General features: G+C 43.8%; 1 protein-coding gene across 1 annotated transcript; it reads right to left on the bottom strand.

The window, feature by feature from the left end:
• Positions 1 to 248: 248 nt before the first annotated feature.
• On the bottom strand, positions 249 to 13771 carry LOC101549037 (olfactory receptor 18-like). The gene is made up of 2 exons (XM_004615031.1): positions 13617 to 13771; positions 249 to 1191 (listed from the first exon to the last, which is right to left on the bottom strand). Exons 1-2 carry the CDS (start codon positions 13769 to 13771, stop codon positions 249 to 251), a joined length of 1098 nt encoding a protein of 365 aa, XP_004615088.1.
• Between the last annotated feature and the right edge of the window lie 3621 nt (positions 13772 to 17392).

Here is a 17392-nt window from a genome sequence, read left to right on the forward strand (position 1 = left end):
GATCCTCAGAGATCATAGATTTTGACCCATGAAATATTCCAGAATACACCCCCACTGCTATTGAAGAGCAGCTTAAATAAACTAATTTTGCATTTTGGATGGATTAAGAAATAATATAAAGCCGGAGTTACAAAACGTAAGCTGTCCAGGAGTCATGGCTGATTCCAGACAATTGGTTTTACAACCAATTCGGGTTGGAATTAACCCGAATTCCAGGGCCAAAGAAATTAACAATATAAGGATTGAGACTAGACTCTTCTACTGAGAAGCTTCTGGAAGGCCCTTTTGATGTCCTTGTTCCTCAGACTGTAGAGGAAGGGGTTTAGCATGGGAACAACAATTGAGTACATGACGGAGGCCATTGCACGCTTACTTGGAGAATGGGAGATAACTGAGCTGAGATACACCCCAATGCCTGTCCCATAAAATAAGCAAACAACGGACAGGTGAGAGCCACAGGTGGAGAAGGCTTTGGACCGCCCCCCTGTGGAGGAGACTCTCAAAACAGAGGACGCGATTCTGAAATAAGAGTACAGGATCCCTGAGACTGGCACTCCCCCAAAGATTGCACCAATAAAATACATTGCTAGGCTCTCAGTGGAGGTGTCCCCACAGGCAAGCCTTAGGAGTTGAGGGGGGTCACAAATGAAATGAGAGATTTCAACGTGGGTGCAAAAGGTTAGCAGTGATATCATGAAGCAATGTAGCTGGGAGTTGAAAAGACTGACAGAAAAAGAAACAAGAGCCAACACGGAACATAATTTGGGATTCATGATGACTGTGTAATGCAGGGGGTGACAGATGGCTAGAAAGCGGTCATACGCCATCACCATGAGAAGTAAACTGTCCAAATTTGCAAACAGGTAAAAAAGAGACAATTGTATTAGGCAGCCTGCATAGGAGAGTACTGTGCTCTGAGTGTGAATGTCCCAAATCATCTTTGGCACCGTGGTGGAGGTGAAGCCAATGTCAGCCGTGGACAGGATGGAGAGGAAGAAGTACATGGGTGTGTGCAGGTGGGGGTCCGAGCTGACGGCCAGGATGATGAGCAGGTTCCCCGTGATGGTGACCAGGTACATGGACAGGAAGAGACAGAAGAGGAGAGGCTGGACTTGTGGGTCATCAGAGAGTCCCAGGAGGAGAAATTCCACAGCGCCTGTTCCATTGTGTGGGTCCACAGAGCAGAGACACCTTTGGGCAAATTAAAGAGAAAGGATAACTGGTGTACAGAACCTTATCAGCACACACACACATTTATTTTTTGGGCTATACCCCATGGTGCTCAGGGATTACTCCTGGCTTTGCACTTAGAAATGACTCCTGATGTTGCTCAGGGGACCCCCATGGGATGCGGGGAATCTAACCTGGGTTAGCTGTGTACAAACCAAGCACCCTACCTGCTCTACTGTTGCTCTCATCCTTAAACAGTGATGATGCATGAGTCCTATACATGTCTATCTATATTTCTAGGTTGGGATAAACATTTTATTAGATCGTTTTTTGTCATTGACTTTTGCTCCATCTCATTGCCATATGCATTGATTCTAGAAAGACTAAAGAACAAAGTTATTCAAAGATCTCCAAAACTTGGGCTGGAGAGATAGCACAGCGGGTAGGGCGTTTGCCTTGCACGCGGCCGACCCGGGTTCAAATCCCAGCATCCCATATGGTCCCCTGAGCACGGCCAGGGGTAGTTCCTGAGTGCAGAGCCAGGAGTAACCCCTGTGCATCGCCAGGTGTGACCCAAAAAGCAAAAAAAAAAAAAAAAAAGATCTCCAAAACTGTAATTCAGAGCAAAAGAGCAACACACACTCCTTTAAATGAAATTGAAAGAATATGAAATTCTTAATACCCTTAAAAGAAAAAAAAACTCTAAGTCAAGGATACTCACAAGAACGTGCTATTTTATACAAATCCAAGGCAGCTAATTTTCTTGCGGTGGAATATTTGTGAGCACATTATAGTAATGTGTCTAGTTCCATTTTGCCCATCACACTGTTGACTAATTATTGCCACTAACAATTCTATGTGTGTTACGTCGGGGACAGCGAGCCAGGCCTAAGATGTGCGAAGCAAGTACTCTAGCACTGAACTTCCTTCCTGGTGATTTTCTGTATCATTTAAATTTAAGCCAAGTCACTTTCCCCTCTACCCACACCTGGGCTAGATTCGAGAAACTTGGAATCCTCATATATAAAATAAATCCTTAATGTGGACAGGTGCACATCATGGGGCCAAGAATTAATATTACTGTGTTGCAGTAAATGTGTTTCAAGATATAAATAGCTTTCAAAAGTTCTCACAGTAAACTTTGGAATGATTGAGGGTGCTGTATGTTAATAATTTGAGAGCTGATCATCTTGCACTCTACTCAAATACCAAGTCTTCGTTATTATCTGAAGTAACTTGATGTCATCTCAGTTATATATTTTATTTAAAAAGAAATTTCGAGTTGTCAGGATGATGTTACTTCTCTGTGGCATATAGAATACTGGATAAGGAAGTGTATAGTGCTGAAAGAGGGATGCCTAGATCACCCTGGATTTCAGTGTTGAGAGAAGAGAAAAAAGGATAAGGAAAGATATCAAGGGGGAGGAGGGAGAAGAGGACAGGAAGTAATGGCTGAACGGGCTTCAGGGCTTCAGCTAGACCAGTGATGTGGGTGAGGGGTATAATATAGTCATATATCCAGACATAGACTCAACAGAACTGAAAACATGAGATCTAAGATGCAACCACTGACACTTTGTAATGGGCCTGTCAGGGTGACAGGGGGGAATTGGTTGGGGGTTGGGGTGGGGAGGGAGGCTGGGAGGGAAATGGACACCGGCGGTGGTATTGGTGCTGAAATATTATATACCTCAAACTCAACTATCAAAGACTTTGTAAATCACAGTCCTTTAATAAAAATAAAAAATCAAGGACTTAGCTTAAGTAGCACTGTCATACCACTGTCATCGTAGCACTGTCGTCCCATTGTTCATCAATTTGCTCGAACGGGCACCAGTAACATCTCCATTGTGAGACTTGTTACTGTTTTTGGCATCTTGAATACGCCACAGGGAGCTTGCCAGGCTCTGCCGTGCGGGCGGGATACTCTTAGTAGCTTGCCAGGCTCTCCGAGAGGGACGGAGGAATCAAACCCAGGTTGGCCGTGTGCAAGGCAAATGCCCTACCTGCTGTGCTATCGCTCCAGCCCCCCAAAATTTCACCAAGATAAAGCAGAGCTTTAACTGATGTGATGTGTTATCTAAGCGTTAGCAATACCGTTCATTGGACCATCATTTTCTTGGGGTTTTGCTACTGTCCAATGAATGTCTAGCTTAAGTAACAACAACAAAAGCAGAAGAACTATTGTGTTTTCCCTTCTCTGATGGTGAGTGCCAGTACACCTACACAGGGCATCCACCTGGCACCCTCATTTTCATAATCACCATCAAACAAACCAAGGCAGCCCATTCCCACACATGTATTTCATAAAATTGTGGAAGATGTGCTGTGATTGCCACAGATAGGGCTTCTCTTTTCTTGTCAGTGTGGCAGTGTCTGCCTCCACATGAGGCTGAATCGAGGGGGGTAGGTTCTTCCCTCCTTGGCCGACTCTACTTGCTGGGTGGAGTGGGGAACTGGAACAAGGGCTGCCACCTTGGATCTTCTTACACATCCTCCTCCTCTTGGAGCTGTTGCCTGGCAACCGTACACTACGGAGTATGCAGCCCTGAGCTGCCCTGGTGTGTGAGCTGCCCTCACACACATCAATGACCTCATTTATGGTCACATACTTGTCTCTGATGTATGTGATTCTGGGATCAGGGGCTTATTTGTATGACCCTGAGTCTGGTATCTCATCCAGATGTATTTGTAGTTTTTGAGTTAAGTGATGACAAAACACTGGGAACATTGGAAATCACCTTAGTTTTTTAATTCTTTGTGTGTTGATTACTTTGGAATCCTGTGGGTATTCAGGGACAATGAATAGATCCTGAGTGATGATAAAGGTTCATTGGGTACCTGGATGGGTCCTCAGGAAAGTGAAAAGAGAGGTGGGAGGGCTGGAGGGGGAAGGAAGGAGCAAAAGAAAGGGAGAAGGAGAGGCTCAGAGGCTAGTCTGAATTACTAAAAGGGCAGGACAAGGGGCTGGAAAGATAGTACTGTGGGTAGGGAGCTTGCCTTGCATGTGACAAACCAGGGTCTGATCTCTGGCAACCCCTATGGTCCCCTGAGCACCACCCGGAATGGCTCCTGAGTTCAGAGCCAGAAGTAACTCCTGGGCATAGCTGGGTATAGCCTAAAAACCAAAACCAAAACACAACAAACAAACAAACAAGACCAGAATTTAGCAAACCTAATCTGCTACAGTTGCCCATGCCTTTGTCATAGAAAATTCAGGCTCATGGAGTAATATAGGGAGGTACCCATGACGTCTGAGGGCACAGGGACATATTTAACTCAAAACTGGCTGCAGCACAGGTGATAAAAATAGTCTGGAAGCCATTATTGGTGAGTAGGTGTCTCACACTGAAGAACCGAATCTGAAACTTGTGGAAGAAACAAGTTTATATGAGTCAGAGAACAGAGTGAGACCCTGCTTCTAAAGGACTCCTACTGACTTGTATATTATTATATAATAATAATATTATTATATATATTATATAATTACTCCTTGTATATTATTAAATATACAAGTAGGAGATGGAAACAATGGCTATGAAAGAAGAATCCAATAATTAAAACAGAGAGGAACCGGAGAGATAGTGCTGCAGCTGTTTTCCTGGCATACAGTTGACTCTCATTCAATCCCCAGCACTCTGTAAAGCCCCCAAAGCACCACCAGGAATGATTCCTGCACACACTCAGGAGTAAGCCTGGAACACCACAAGGTGTGACTATAAAACAAAAGAAACAATCAACAATCAAAAAAAAAAACCCACAAACAAATCTCAACAGAGATATGCAATAGACTCCCACTAGAATTCCAAAACTACAGAATTTGCAGAACAGCAATAAAATGCTCATCTAGATTATTTGGTGTTCAATATATTTTTTATTATTTTAGTTAATTAATTTTGCTTTTTGGGTCACAGCCAGCAATGCTCAGGGGTTACTCCTGTCTCTGCACTCAGGAATTACTCCTGGCTGTGTTTGGGGGATTATATGGGATGCCAGGGATTGAACCTGGGTCAGCTGCATGCAAAGCAAATGCCCTCCCCTCTGGTCTATCGCTCTGGCCCCTCAATATATTTTTAAGTAAATATTTTGCTTAACCATGTCTACCATCATGGGGATGCTGGGGAGTCAGAAATGAAAGCCCACCAGCTATTTTCCTGCAGATGGTGTAACTGGGACCTAGGAAAAGAAGGGAGGGTTGAGCTGGTAGGACACAAATGCAGGTGCCTTGTCCAGGTCCCAACCTGACTTAGCCTAACAATTTTAAATACAAAACCAGGAAACATGGTGGTGTGGTAGCTGTAAGGTTTGCTTGGAATCACCTTCTCCCCCCACCCCCAAGGAGGACAAAACTATATACCACCAGGCTGCATTCCATCTGCCCCCTGAGGATGAAGGAATACCAGACACCATCCACACCATCCCCTACCTCCCTCTCGCCAAAGAGCATGCCTTCCTTTTGGTCCCTTCTTGCCAGAGAGACCACTTTGTCTTCTGTTACCCTTTAAAGAGACTTTAATAACATAATAGGAGACTAATACCTAAGGAGAGCAGAGATTAGGGCCAGGAGGATCACTCCACGGCTTGGAAGCTGGCCTCACGTGCTGGGGAAAAAGGCATTTGGGATGGAGAAGGCATCACTAAGTCAATAATGATTGGAGGGATCGCCCAGGATGGGAGATGTGTGCTGAAAGTAAACTGAGGACCAAACATGATGGCCTCTTAGTATCTGTGTTACAAAATGCCCAAAAAGTAGAGAGAAAGAAGGAATGTACCTGCCACAGAGGCAGGGGGTTGGATGAGGTGAGGGGGTGGCGGGAGGGATACTGGGGACATTGATGGTGGAAAATGCACACTGGTGGAAAGATGGGTGCTTGATCATTATATGACTGAAACTTAATCATGAGAGTCTGTAACTGTATCTCACGGTGATTCAATAAAAAAAAAGAGACTTTAAAATTCCAGGTGAGCATCTCCCAGGCATGGACCTGCCTCAACCTCACCAGTGGTCAGTAGTGCTGTCAGGGAGTGGCCGCCAATAAGCCATTTCTGTTTCTCCACTTACCTTCTCTCTGTTTCTCTGTCTGCACTGGATTGGGTTCTCAAACTTATCAGTAACGTAGTTTGACTAAAACATTGGAAAAGTTTTGCTCCTTTTAGGGGGTTTGATTTTGAGCAATCCCTGGAGGTGCTTAGGGCTTAATCTTTTTTTTTTTAGATGAATGTTTATTTATTTATTTTAGCTTTTTGTGTCACACCCGGCGATGCACAGGGGTTACTTCTGGCTCTGCACTCAGGAATGACTCCTGGTGGTGCTCAGGGGACCCTATGGGATGCTGGGAATCGAACCCGGGTCGGCAGCGTGCAAGACAAACACCCTTCCCGTTGTGCTATTCTCTGGCTCCGTAGGACTTAATCTTGAATCTGCGCCCTGGGATCAGTCACGGTGGGGTTCAAGGAACCCTATGGCGGTGCTGGGGATTGAACCTGGATGCTCTGTGTGCGAGACATATGTCTTATTTCTGTCCTATCACTTCAGACCCCATTTGCCCTTTCACAAACCAGTGTTACTTCAGTTAATTGAAGAGTGCTGTGCCCTTCCCTCAACTAAGAATTCTCAGATGTAATGGAATTAGGCTGCCCACGGGGCTGGAGGGTGACGGGTCCTCTATATTCCTCTATATTAAAGAGTGAAATTCTACAGCGTATTCACCAAACACTATCAAGAGGAAACCATCAGCAAAGTTTCCTGATGTTATTGTTACTCTCCTCCTCACCGTAACTATAAGCACCATCAGATCCATGAGCATTTGGGGGGCTTGGGGAAGAGTTTCGGGAAATTCAGTAAAAGTCCATTGGGTAAGACCAGTGGAAGCTGGAAATGCTGGCAGGGAGAGCAGAATTCATTAAAATTTTTTTAAAAAAAAATTTTAAAACAATTAAACAATTTATTTATTATTTTTTAATAATGTAGGAGTACTGCTATTTATTCAGCCATTGATTAAGCTGATTGAATTGGGCATGAACTCCACATTACTTTTTTTGAATATTAATTTTATTTTATTATATTATTATTATTATTATCCCTGTGAGATACAGCTATAAAGCTTTTCTGTTGGAGTTTCAGTCATACAGTGATCGATCAACAAACCCTTCACCAGTGCACATCTCCCACCTCCAAGTTCCCCAGTAAGCCCCCATCCCACCCCTCCTCCTGCCTTGATGGCAGACAATCTCTCCCCTACTCTCTTTTGCATTGTTTATTATGAATAGGAGAGCAAGATTCTTGATGAGCGATCTGAATGCCCCAAATGGGAAAAGCAAACATGAGCTCCCTGTGGGTCTGCATGGAAATCTTGCACAGAATGACCCCCATGTCTGCCTCCATGTCCCACTCGTCTGGGTGAGGAGACAAGAGTCAGGACCAGCCTCCCCCTCCCAACACCCTCTCACCACTCACTGGTCTCTGCTGGGTCCCTGCTGGCTCATGCTTGGAGCTGGGCCCTCCCGGCTCTCTCCTCCCTCATGAGTGATGGGAGCTGAGACTCCGTGCTCAGGATGGGGAGGAAGGCAAAGTCAGGCATGAACCTGCACAGGTGATGATGGTGGAAGGACACGGGTAGGAGCCCCACTGAGAAATACCCTTCCGGGCTGCAGGGCTGAGTCCTTATGACTGCTCCATGGCCCTGAGGGATCAACACACAGAATGAATAGTGAGAGCTCCTTGTTAGCCCAGTCCCTGAGGGCCTCCTGATTGGAACAGATTCTCATCTGAGCAAAGTAGGAATCGAATGTCATTAGAAGTTGTGGCCTTTCCTGGATCACCAAGCAAAGGGTTGTAGGTGGGCCACTAGGGATGGGAGATACGGGCTGAAAATAGACTATAGACTGAACATGATGCCTACTTAATACCTCTGTAGCAAACCACAACACCCAGAAAGAGAGAGCGAGCAAATGGGAATGGTGGGGCTGGGTGGGGTGAAGGGGACAGGGTGGGGGTGGTGGGAGGGATGCTGGGACCATTGGTGGTGGAAAATGGGCACTGGTGGAGGGATGGGTACTTGATCATTGTATGACTGAAACATAAGCTTGAAAACCTGTAAGTCTGTAACTTTGTCTCACGGTGATTCATTAATAAAAAAAAAAGTTGTGGCCTTCCCATGGAAGACCCACTTTGCTTTGGAGAGCTGATCTCAAATCTCTCCACAGTAATGTTAGACTCTTTTTGTTGTTGTTGCTGTTGCTGTTGCTTTTTTGGGTCACACCCAGTTGATGCACAGGGGTTACTCCTGGCGCTGCTAGGGACTATATGGGATGCTGGGAATCAAACATGGGATGGCTTCGTGCAAGGCAAACGCCCTCCCCACTGTGCTATCGCTCCAGCCCAATAATGTCAGACTCTTTTAAAATGAAACATCTGACTTTTCTTACCTGCAAATAATTTTGTTAACCCTGAAAAATAATAAAAGTACAATATCTAATTTCTCAGTATACATTTGTTTCAAAGATAAACTTTTAATTTCCAGTTTGGAAGGCTTTATTGTTTAAATATCAGTCCTAGTTAAATGGCTTGCTTTTACTGATTTATGCCTGTATAATTACAGGAAATAACATTTGTGCTTATTTCCCTATTTGTAGCAGTTGCTTCTCTAAAGAAAGAAGACGGTTCACCTATCCTATGAAATAAGAGTCTGCCAGAGATGCAGTGCCTACAGAGTTTGGGGGAAGATACTACTCTAAAGATGTAATCAGGGGGGCTGGAGCAATAACACAGCAGGTAGGGCATTTGCCTTGCACGCGGCTGACCAGGGTTCGATTCCCAGCATCCCATATGGTCCCCTGAGCACCGCCAGGGGTGATTCCTGAGTGCAGAGCCAGGAGTAACCCCTGTGCTTTTTGGGTGTGACCCCAAAAAGCAAAAATAAAAATAAAATAAAATAAAAAATAAAAAAAAAGATGTAATCAGAGCTGGAATGATAGTACAGTGGGTAGGGCGTTCACCTCGCAAGAGGCTGACCCAAGTTCAATCCCTGGCATTCCATATGGTCCCCCAAGCACCACCAGGAGTAATTCCTGAGTGCGGAGCTAGGAGTAACCCCTGAGCATTGCCGGGTGTTACCCAAAAAGCAAAAAGAAAAAAAAAGTAACTGGTGCTCCTACACTTGGATGCAAACAGTCAACCCTGGGTTTTGTCAGCCAATAGATCAATAGATCTACAAAATACCATGATTCCAGGAGAGGAGAACATGATAAGAGTATTCAAATCTCCCTCTGACAGGCTGCACCTGTGTCATGACTTTGATCTCTAAGCACCACGGGACTCTGCAGGGATGTTATCCCAATTAATTTACAACCCTAATTGTAGTGTAACGGCCTCAGAAATTTTCCCTAAATAAGAATTTATGAGTACATTATTTTATTTTTTTGGGGGGCGATCACACCCGGTGATGCTCAGGGGTTACTCCTGGCTTTGCACTCAGGAGTTACTTCTGGCGCTGCTCAGGGGACCATATGGGATGCTGGGAATTCAAACCAGGCTGGCTGCGTGCAAGGCAAACTCCCTACCCGTTATACTCTGCTCCGGCAAGTATATACTTTCCTGACCTATATTTCTTGCGGTCTTGTCATATTGTTTTATGTCATAAAGTCTTAAGAAGGAAAGACAAAGAGGTATAAAATTGTTTAAAGGCTGGTGTAAGGAGTGAAATGAGTCAGAAAGAGAGAGTCAGACATAGAAAGATTGCACTCATCTGTGGAATATAGAATAACAGAGTAGGAAACTAACACCCAAGAATAATAGAAATAAGTACCAGGAGGTTGACTCCGTGGCTTGGAGGCTGGCCTCACATTCTGGGGAGAGGTCAACTTAGAGAAGGGATCACCAAGTAAAATGTGGTCGGAGGCCATGCGGGGGAAGGGTGATGCGTGCCGAATGTAGACTAGAGACTGAACACAATGGCCACTCAACACCTTTATTGCAAACCACAACACCTAATTAGAGAGAGAGAGAACAAAAGGGAATACCCTGCCACAGTGGCAGGGTGGGGTGGGGGGAGATGGGATTGGGGAGGGTGGGAGGGATGCTGGGTTTACTGGTGGTGGAGAATGGGCACTGGTGAAGGGATGGATTCTCGAACTTTGTATGAGGGAAACATGAGCACAAAAATGTATAAATCTGCTACTGTACCCTCATGGTGATTCACTAATTAAAAATAAAAAAAATAAAGGCTGGTGTAAGGAGCTAGAGAGATAGTATAGTGGGTAGGGTGCTTGCTGGCAATTGCTGGCCCGGGTTCAATAGTGGCATCCAAAATGGTCCCCCAGCCCGATCAGGAGTGATGCCTGAGGGCAGAGCCAGAAGTAAGCCCTATGTGTGACCAGGTGTGGCTCCCAAACAAAGCAGAACAAAAACCGAAAAGATAAGACTGGTGTGCATGCTTTGCAGGTGAAAGCCCAGGTCCTGTGCCCAGCACTGCATGGTCTCCCAACAGCACCAGGAATGACTGCCCCAAACACTGTCAGGGATGGCCTTCCTAAATTAAATTAGCAACTACTCCTCTCTCATCAAGGCCCCATCAACAACCTACCCAGCTCTTGTTGTATTGAGCTAAACTAGATACATTTCCCATATGACTTAATTTCTACTTTGGAAAGGGAGAACTCCTTAATTCAGTCTTCTTTTCCTTAGATTAATTTGTGCCTACAGATCCCAAAGTTAAATAAATTTTGTTTTTAAAAAACATTTTGTATTAAAATAACTGTGATCCACAAAGTTATGGATAGTTGTGTTTTAGGCAAAAGATGTTTCAGCACCAATTCTACCATCAGTGTCAACATGTCAACATCCCTCTACCAATGTTCCCCTGCTCCCTCCCCCCAGCCCTCTTCCAAACCGTCTCCTCGCATTCACACACACCACACACACACACACACATGCCACCTAGATAGGCACATTTCAGAGTTCGATGGTTGTAATTTAAGTCCTATGGGTTTTTGGGTTTGTTTTTTGCTTTTTTTGGGTCACACCTGGAGATGCACAGGGGTTACTCCTGGCTTTGCACTCAGTAATTACTCCTGGCGGTGCTCAGGGGACCATATGGGATGCTGGGAATTGAACCCGGTCAGCCGCATGCAAGGCAAATGCCCTACCTGCTGTGCTATTGCTCCAGCCCCCTAAATCCTGCAGTTTTGGTGTTTTTGAGTCTGTACTTTGGTTATATGACTATCTACTCCCTCACATCACCAGTATAACTGAAGACCCCGACCCCTGTTCCCCCTTTACTTCCCTTTCTCATCTTTTTTTCTCCCTTGAGTTTTTCCTTCTCTGTCCTCATGCCTATACCCCAGGTAAGAATGTTCTAGGACTCCCACTTTACTACGTTACATTTCCTCATGCAGTAAATTAACTTTGTTTTTTGAAAACTTATTAACTTATTGGGGTAACACTAATGCTCAGAACTATAAACGTTTCTGTGTTTTAGGGGGCCGTGTTATCACGCCACACCTACCACCAAGGTGCTACCTTGATGCCAACTCCCTCTACCACTACACAAAGGTCTTTTTCTTCTCTTTAGGCAAACTCAGTCATGTTGACAGAACCCAAGTGTTTGCTTCCACCAGATATTATTTATTATTTATAATAGCCAAGATTTGGAAGCAGCCCAAGTGTCCAACAATGGAATGAGTGGACAAAGAAATTGTAGAGATGTCTGTACACAATGGATTATTACTCCTCTCGGAGAAAAGATGAGATCTTGCCATTTTCTGCAACTGATGAAGTGGAAGGGCGTCATGCTATGGACCAGAAGGGAAAAAGGACACATTGCACACAGATGCTCCCTCTCTTATTCCGGGTAGAAGGAAATCCCCAGCGGGATTAACTATGGCCAATAGAATTGTAAAGCAGAGAAATGGCTTTGGAAGCAGGGTGGAGGGACCTGGTACTTGAGCTATGGGCACAGATGGGCACTATTGTACTGGAAGTGTGATGAGGCAACCCAAAGTTAGCAGAAAAGCAGGGGGCTGTCCAAAGACAGCTGAAAATCAGAGCAAGGCATCCCAAGGAAAGGGTGCCCTGGATACAGCCTGCACTGATATCATACATTGCTTTTTTTCAACTGCAAGAAAGAGGCAAGTTTATATCCCCAATGAACTGGTCAAAGTTAAATGCATAACATCTGGCCTCTGTACTGCAATATTGCTTGTTTACTTTAGCTAATGAGAAAGATTGATGCAGCCAAGCAGACTGTGATCAGGAATGGTTAAAAAACCTTGCTTGGATTTAGATTTAGGGCTGGTCAGTACACTGAGACCCTTGCTCTCAGGCTGGGCAGCCCCTCAGGTTCATAAGGGCTCTTCGATTGGGAAAAAAAAAGCTTGATTGTCAGTTTACAGTAGCCGAGTGCCCGAGAACAGATGACTGGTTGAAGAAACTCTGGTACATCTACACAATGGAATATTATGCAGCTGTTAGAAGAGATGAAATCATGAAATTTGCATATAAGTGGATGGACACAGCCAAGTGTGTCCCAAACCACTCCCTAAATTTAGGAGGTAGGTTTCTGGCTGTAATCCTTGAAATCTAATGGCGGCTTCAATTTTCAGAAGAAAACCAAGAATGACATTTGTTTTTCTGCCACAATGATTTCATTGTTCATTCTAGAAGAGTGACCAGTGTTGGACTTTATCATTTTTATTGACTCACCAGTGATGTGATTCTTTTTCTGGGGTAGGGGACATGGCTGGCTATGCTCAGGGGTTACTCCTGACCACAGGAGTAACTAGGAATTACTAGTTATTACTAGTAATTACTCCTGGTGGTGCTTGGGAGACCCTATATGGTGACAAGGGTTGAACCTGGGTTGGCAACATGCAAGGCGAACGTTCATCCTACCAGCTCTAGTATCTTTTCAGCCCCACCAGATATGTGATTATTAAAAGTATTTCTTTCTTTCTTTTTTTTTCATTTTGGGTCACAACCAGCGATTCACAGGGGTCACTCCTGGCTCTGCACTCAGGAATTACCCCTGGTGGTGCTCAGCAAACCATATGCTGGGAATTGAACCCAGGTCAGCTGTGTGCAAGGCAAATGCCCTACCTTCTGTGCTATCACTCCAGCCCCCTATTAAAAGTATTTCTAATTATTTCAGCAATGGCTAATAATAACTAGTCAGGAAATGGGAAAAAGGTAGCATCAGGGACACAGGTTTGACAACTGGGAGTGGAGTTGTCAAGTACTGTTTCTGTTTGGGTATCCAGAGGAAATGCTTCTAATTGGGAGTTTTGAGAATTCGCCTCTGGGAGTCCCTAATGGATCAATGCTCCATATCCCCTCCTTTGCTCCCAGATAACTGACCTACAGACAAGACAAGTAACATGCCCGTCCCACTGGTGCTGTCAACTTTATCCCAGGACAATCAGACTTTTCTGCACTTCAAAAGCCCTCTTGCCATCCATCATTCCATCCCCAGGTGTTCACCTGGGACCACTTGGATGGTTCCTTTGGATTTAGAGTTTTCTGAAAGATGAGTATAGGTCGAAGTCCAAACCTAAGACGTCCAGGCACTCCAGGAGGTGAGTGGTCATAGGAATAATCTCCAATCATTGTCAGTGCTCAGCCTGCAAGAGAACTGCACAAGGTTGATTCTAGGAAACAATGATGGTACTCTTAGAAAATGCTTATCTGATATCGAATTTTGTCATCTCTTTCTCACTTCAGTAGTCTGATGTTGCTTAATAGTTTGAAGAAGATGCTATTTTTATTTTTCACTTTGTTGAGGTGACATTGGTGGATAACAATGTAATTTTCTTTCTTTCTTTCTTTCTTTCTTTCTTTCTTTCTTTCTTTCTTTCTTTCTTTCTTTCTTTCTTTCTTTCTTTCTTTCTTTCTTTCTTTCTTTCTTTCTTTCTTTCTTTCTTTCTTTCTTTCTTTCTTTCTTTCTTTCTTTCTTTCTTTCTTTCTTTCTTTCTTCTCTCTCCTTTCTTCCTTTCTCATTCTTTCTTCCTTTCTTTCCCTTCCTTCCTTCCTTCCTTCCTTCCTTCCTTCCTTCCTTCCTTCCTTCCTTCCTTCCTTCCTTCCTTCCTTTCTTCTTCCTTCCTTTTCTTCCTTCCTTCCTTCCTTTCTTCCTTTCTTTCTTTCTCTCTCTCTTCTTTCTTTCTTTCTTTCTTTCTTTCTTTCTTTCTTTCTTTCTTTCTTTCTTTCTTTCTTTCTTTCTTTCTTTCTTTCTTTCTTTTTTCTTTCTTTCTTTCTTTCTTTCTTTCTTTCTCTCTCTCTCTTTCTTTCTTTCTTTCTTTCTTTCTCTCTCTTTCTTTTTCTTTCTTTCTTTCTTTCTTTCTTTCTTTCTTTCTTTCTTCCTTCCTTCCTTCCTTCCTTCCTTCCTTCCTTCCTTCCTTCCTTCCTTCCTTCCTTCCTTCCTTCCTTCCTTCCTTCCTTTCTTTCTTTCTTTCTTTCTTTCTTTTCTTTCTTTCTTTCTTTCTTTCTTTCTTTCTTTCTTCCTTCCTTCCTTCCTTCCTTCCTTCCTTCCTTCCTTCCTTCCTTCCTTCCTTCCTTCCTTTCTTTCTTTCTTTCTTTCTTTCTTTCTTTCTTTCTTTCTTTCTTCTTTCTTTCTTTCTTTCTTTCTTTCTTTCTTTCTTTCTTTCTTCGTCACACCTGGTGATGTATAAGGGTTACTCCTGGCTCTGCACTTAGGAATTACACCTGGTGGTACTCAGGGGACCATATGGGATGCTGGGAGTCGAACCCAGGTGGGCTGCGTGCAAGGCAAATGTTCTATGCACGGTGCTACCACTACAGCCCCCAACAATGTAATTTTCTGTGTACAACATAATAATTTCACATCTGTAACTATAGCAGAGTCACAGCCAAATGTAATTTTCCCTCCATAGCCATACTACCACCACTTGTATTTATGAATGATTTAAGGAAATAACCTTTCTTTTATTATGTACTAGGCATATTCTTGCAACAATGCACCTTTTGTTGTAACTTCTTACTCTTTTAAAGCACCTTTTATTTACAAAAGATTTTAACTTCTGTTCAGTGATGGTATCGTTTTTAGTGTGCATCTGTTATATGTATTTGGAGGTAGGGCGTTTGCCTTGCACTCGGCCGACCCGGGTTCGATTCCTCCACCCCTCTCGGAGAGCCTGGCAAGCTACCTAGAGTATCTCGTCCACATGGTGGAGCCTGGCAAGCTACCTGTGGCGTATTTGCTATGCCAAAAAACAGTAACAAGTCTCACAATGTAGACGTTACTGGTACCCGCTTGAGCAAATCGATGAGCAACGGGATGACATTGATTCCTGTCATTTGTCATTTGCTCGAGTGGGCACCAGTAACATCTCTATTGTGAGATTTGTTACTGTTTTTGGCATATCGAATATGCAACAGGTAGCTTGCCAGGCTCCACCGTGCGGGCGAGATACTCTTGAGAGCTTGCCGGGCTCTCCAAGAAGGATGGAGGAATCAAACCTGGGTTGGCTGCGTGCAAGGCAAATGCCCTACCCGCTGTGCTATCGCTCCAGCCCAGGCATAAACAGTATAAATAATACATTGCTTGTGGTATATTTCTTAATGAGTAAGAAAAACTCAGCAGATAAGTAATCCTTCATGTTGAGTTCATTTTTTTTGGTTCTGTCATAAACTCCTTGTTTTGATGTCATGCACCATTATAAAACTGCTGCACAAGAAAGTTGTATTATGGTGGAAAATTTATAACAGGTAGGTGGTACAAATACATTGCTTTTCACTTTATTATTTCCCCCTGAAATTGGTATGTATTAACCCTATTTTTTCTTAGTCACTTTCAGGAATTATGTAATTATGAGAAGTCAATAGGTGTTGTTTATTACCTCTCTATTTATTTTCTTCAATTGCATGGTTATGACAGTTTTCTATCAGATTGCTCAGTATTCCTCATGAGCTTTTCTTGCTTAATATAATTTTAGAGTTTTATTACTGATGTAACTTGGATGGAATAGTGATAATGCTCATGATTTGGATATGATGATTGCTTCTTCCTCATAAGGCTTTCCTGCTGAATATATGTTTAGTATTTTATTATTGGTGTAACATGGTTGGAATAGTGATAGTGTTTGTGATTTGGGCTATGATGCAATTCCTTCACCAACAACATGTCAAAGACACTTCATCACTGTCCCTATGTCACTTCCAGTCTGCCTTATTTCTCCCCTGCCACTCCTGTCCTTCACTTCATAGCCTCACCTCTGCAAACAGAATCTCAGGATTTCTCTGTGACCACCCCCCTCACTGACCTCTTTGTATTCCCTTGATGTGTTTCTTTATATCCCACAGATAAGTGAGATCACCTGGCATTTGACCTTCTCCCTCTAGCTTATCTGGAAACACTCTCATTCCATTCAAGTTGTAGTGAACAGCAAGACTGCATCTTTCCTCATAGATAAAAAAAGTTTTCCATTGTTCATAGAGATGATTTCTTCATCCGCTCGTCTGTTGTTGGGCATTTGGATCAATTCCAGCTCTTGGCTATTGTAAACAGTGCTGAAATGAACATAGGTGTGTTCTTGGGATAGATGCCAAGGACTGCAATCACTGAGTCATTTGGGGGTTCTAGTTTTAATGGTCTGAGAAGACTCCAGACTGTTCTCCAGAGAGGCTGAAACAGAATGAAATTTTCAACAACAGTGCAAGAGGATTCTTTTTTCATCCTCACCAGCACGGGTTGTGTTGGGGCTGGACTGAGCCATCAGCGAGAGCCCATGTAGACTGCACCATACACCAGGCAGGAACATTAGGGACCCATGAAAATGGGTGAGATTTCTCGTGTGTCCTGACTGGTTTAGATGAAGCTGAGCATTTTTCCCCTTCAAGCTGCCTTCAGTAAATAATCTCAGTATATTGAAAGGGGCAGTTTTCCTTTTCTCACAGAGCCTGGCTGGCCTTTGACATGCAGATCTCAGGTGATAGCCAGGCCTAATCTTTGACAGTAGATTCTGGGCTCCAGCCCAGCCTTGTCTTTGGGATGCAAATCCAAGAGCTTGTAGCCCAAGAAACTTTTCAGTTTTGGTTTTGTATCTTCTTTCCAGAGGCCAAAATTACTGGCCTGCAGTGCAAGGAAACAATACATGCCATGACTGCCTCAGTGTTCTTTCTGTAACTTCTTTTGATGTATTGGGCCCTTTAGAAGTATCACTGTATCACTGTCATCCCATCACTGTCATCCCGTTGTTCATCGAGCGGGTGCCA

This window comes from Sorex araneus, chromosome 2, assembly GCF_027595985.1.
Source record: "Sorex araneus isolate mSorAra2 chromosome 2, mSorAra2.pri, whole genome shotgun sequence".
NCBI lineage: Eukaryota > Metazoa > Chordata > Mammalia > Eulipotyphla > Soricidae > Sorex > Sorex araneus.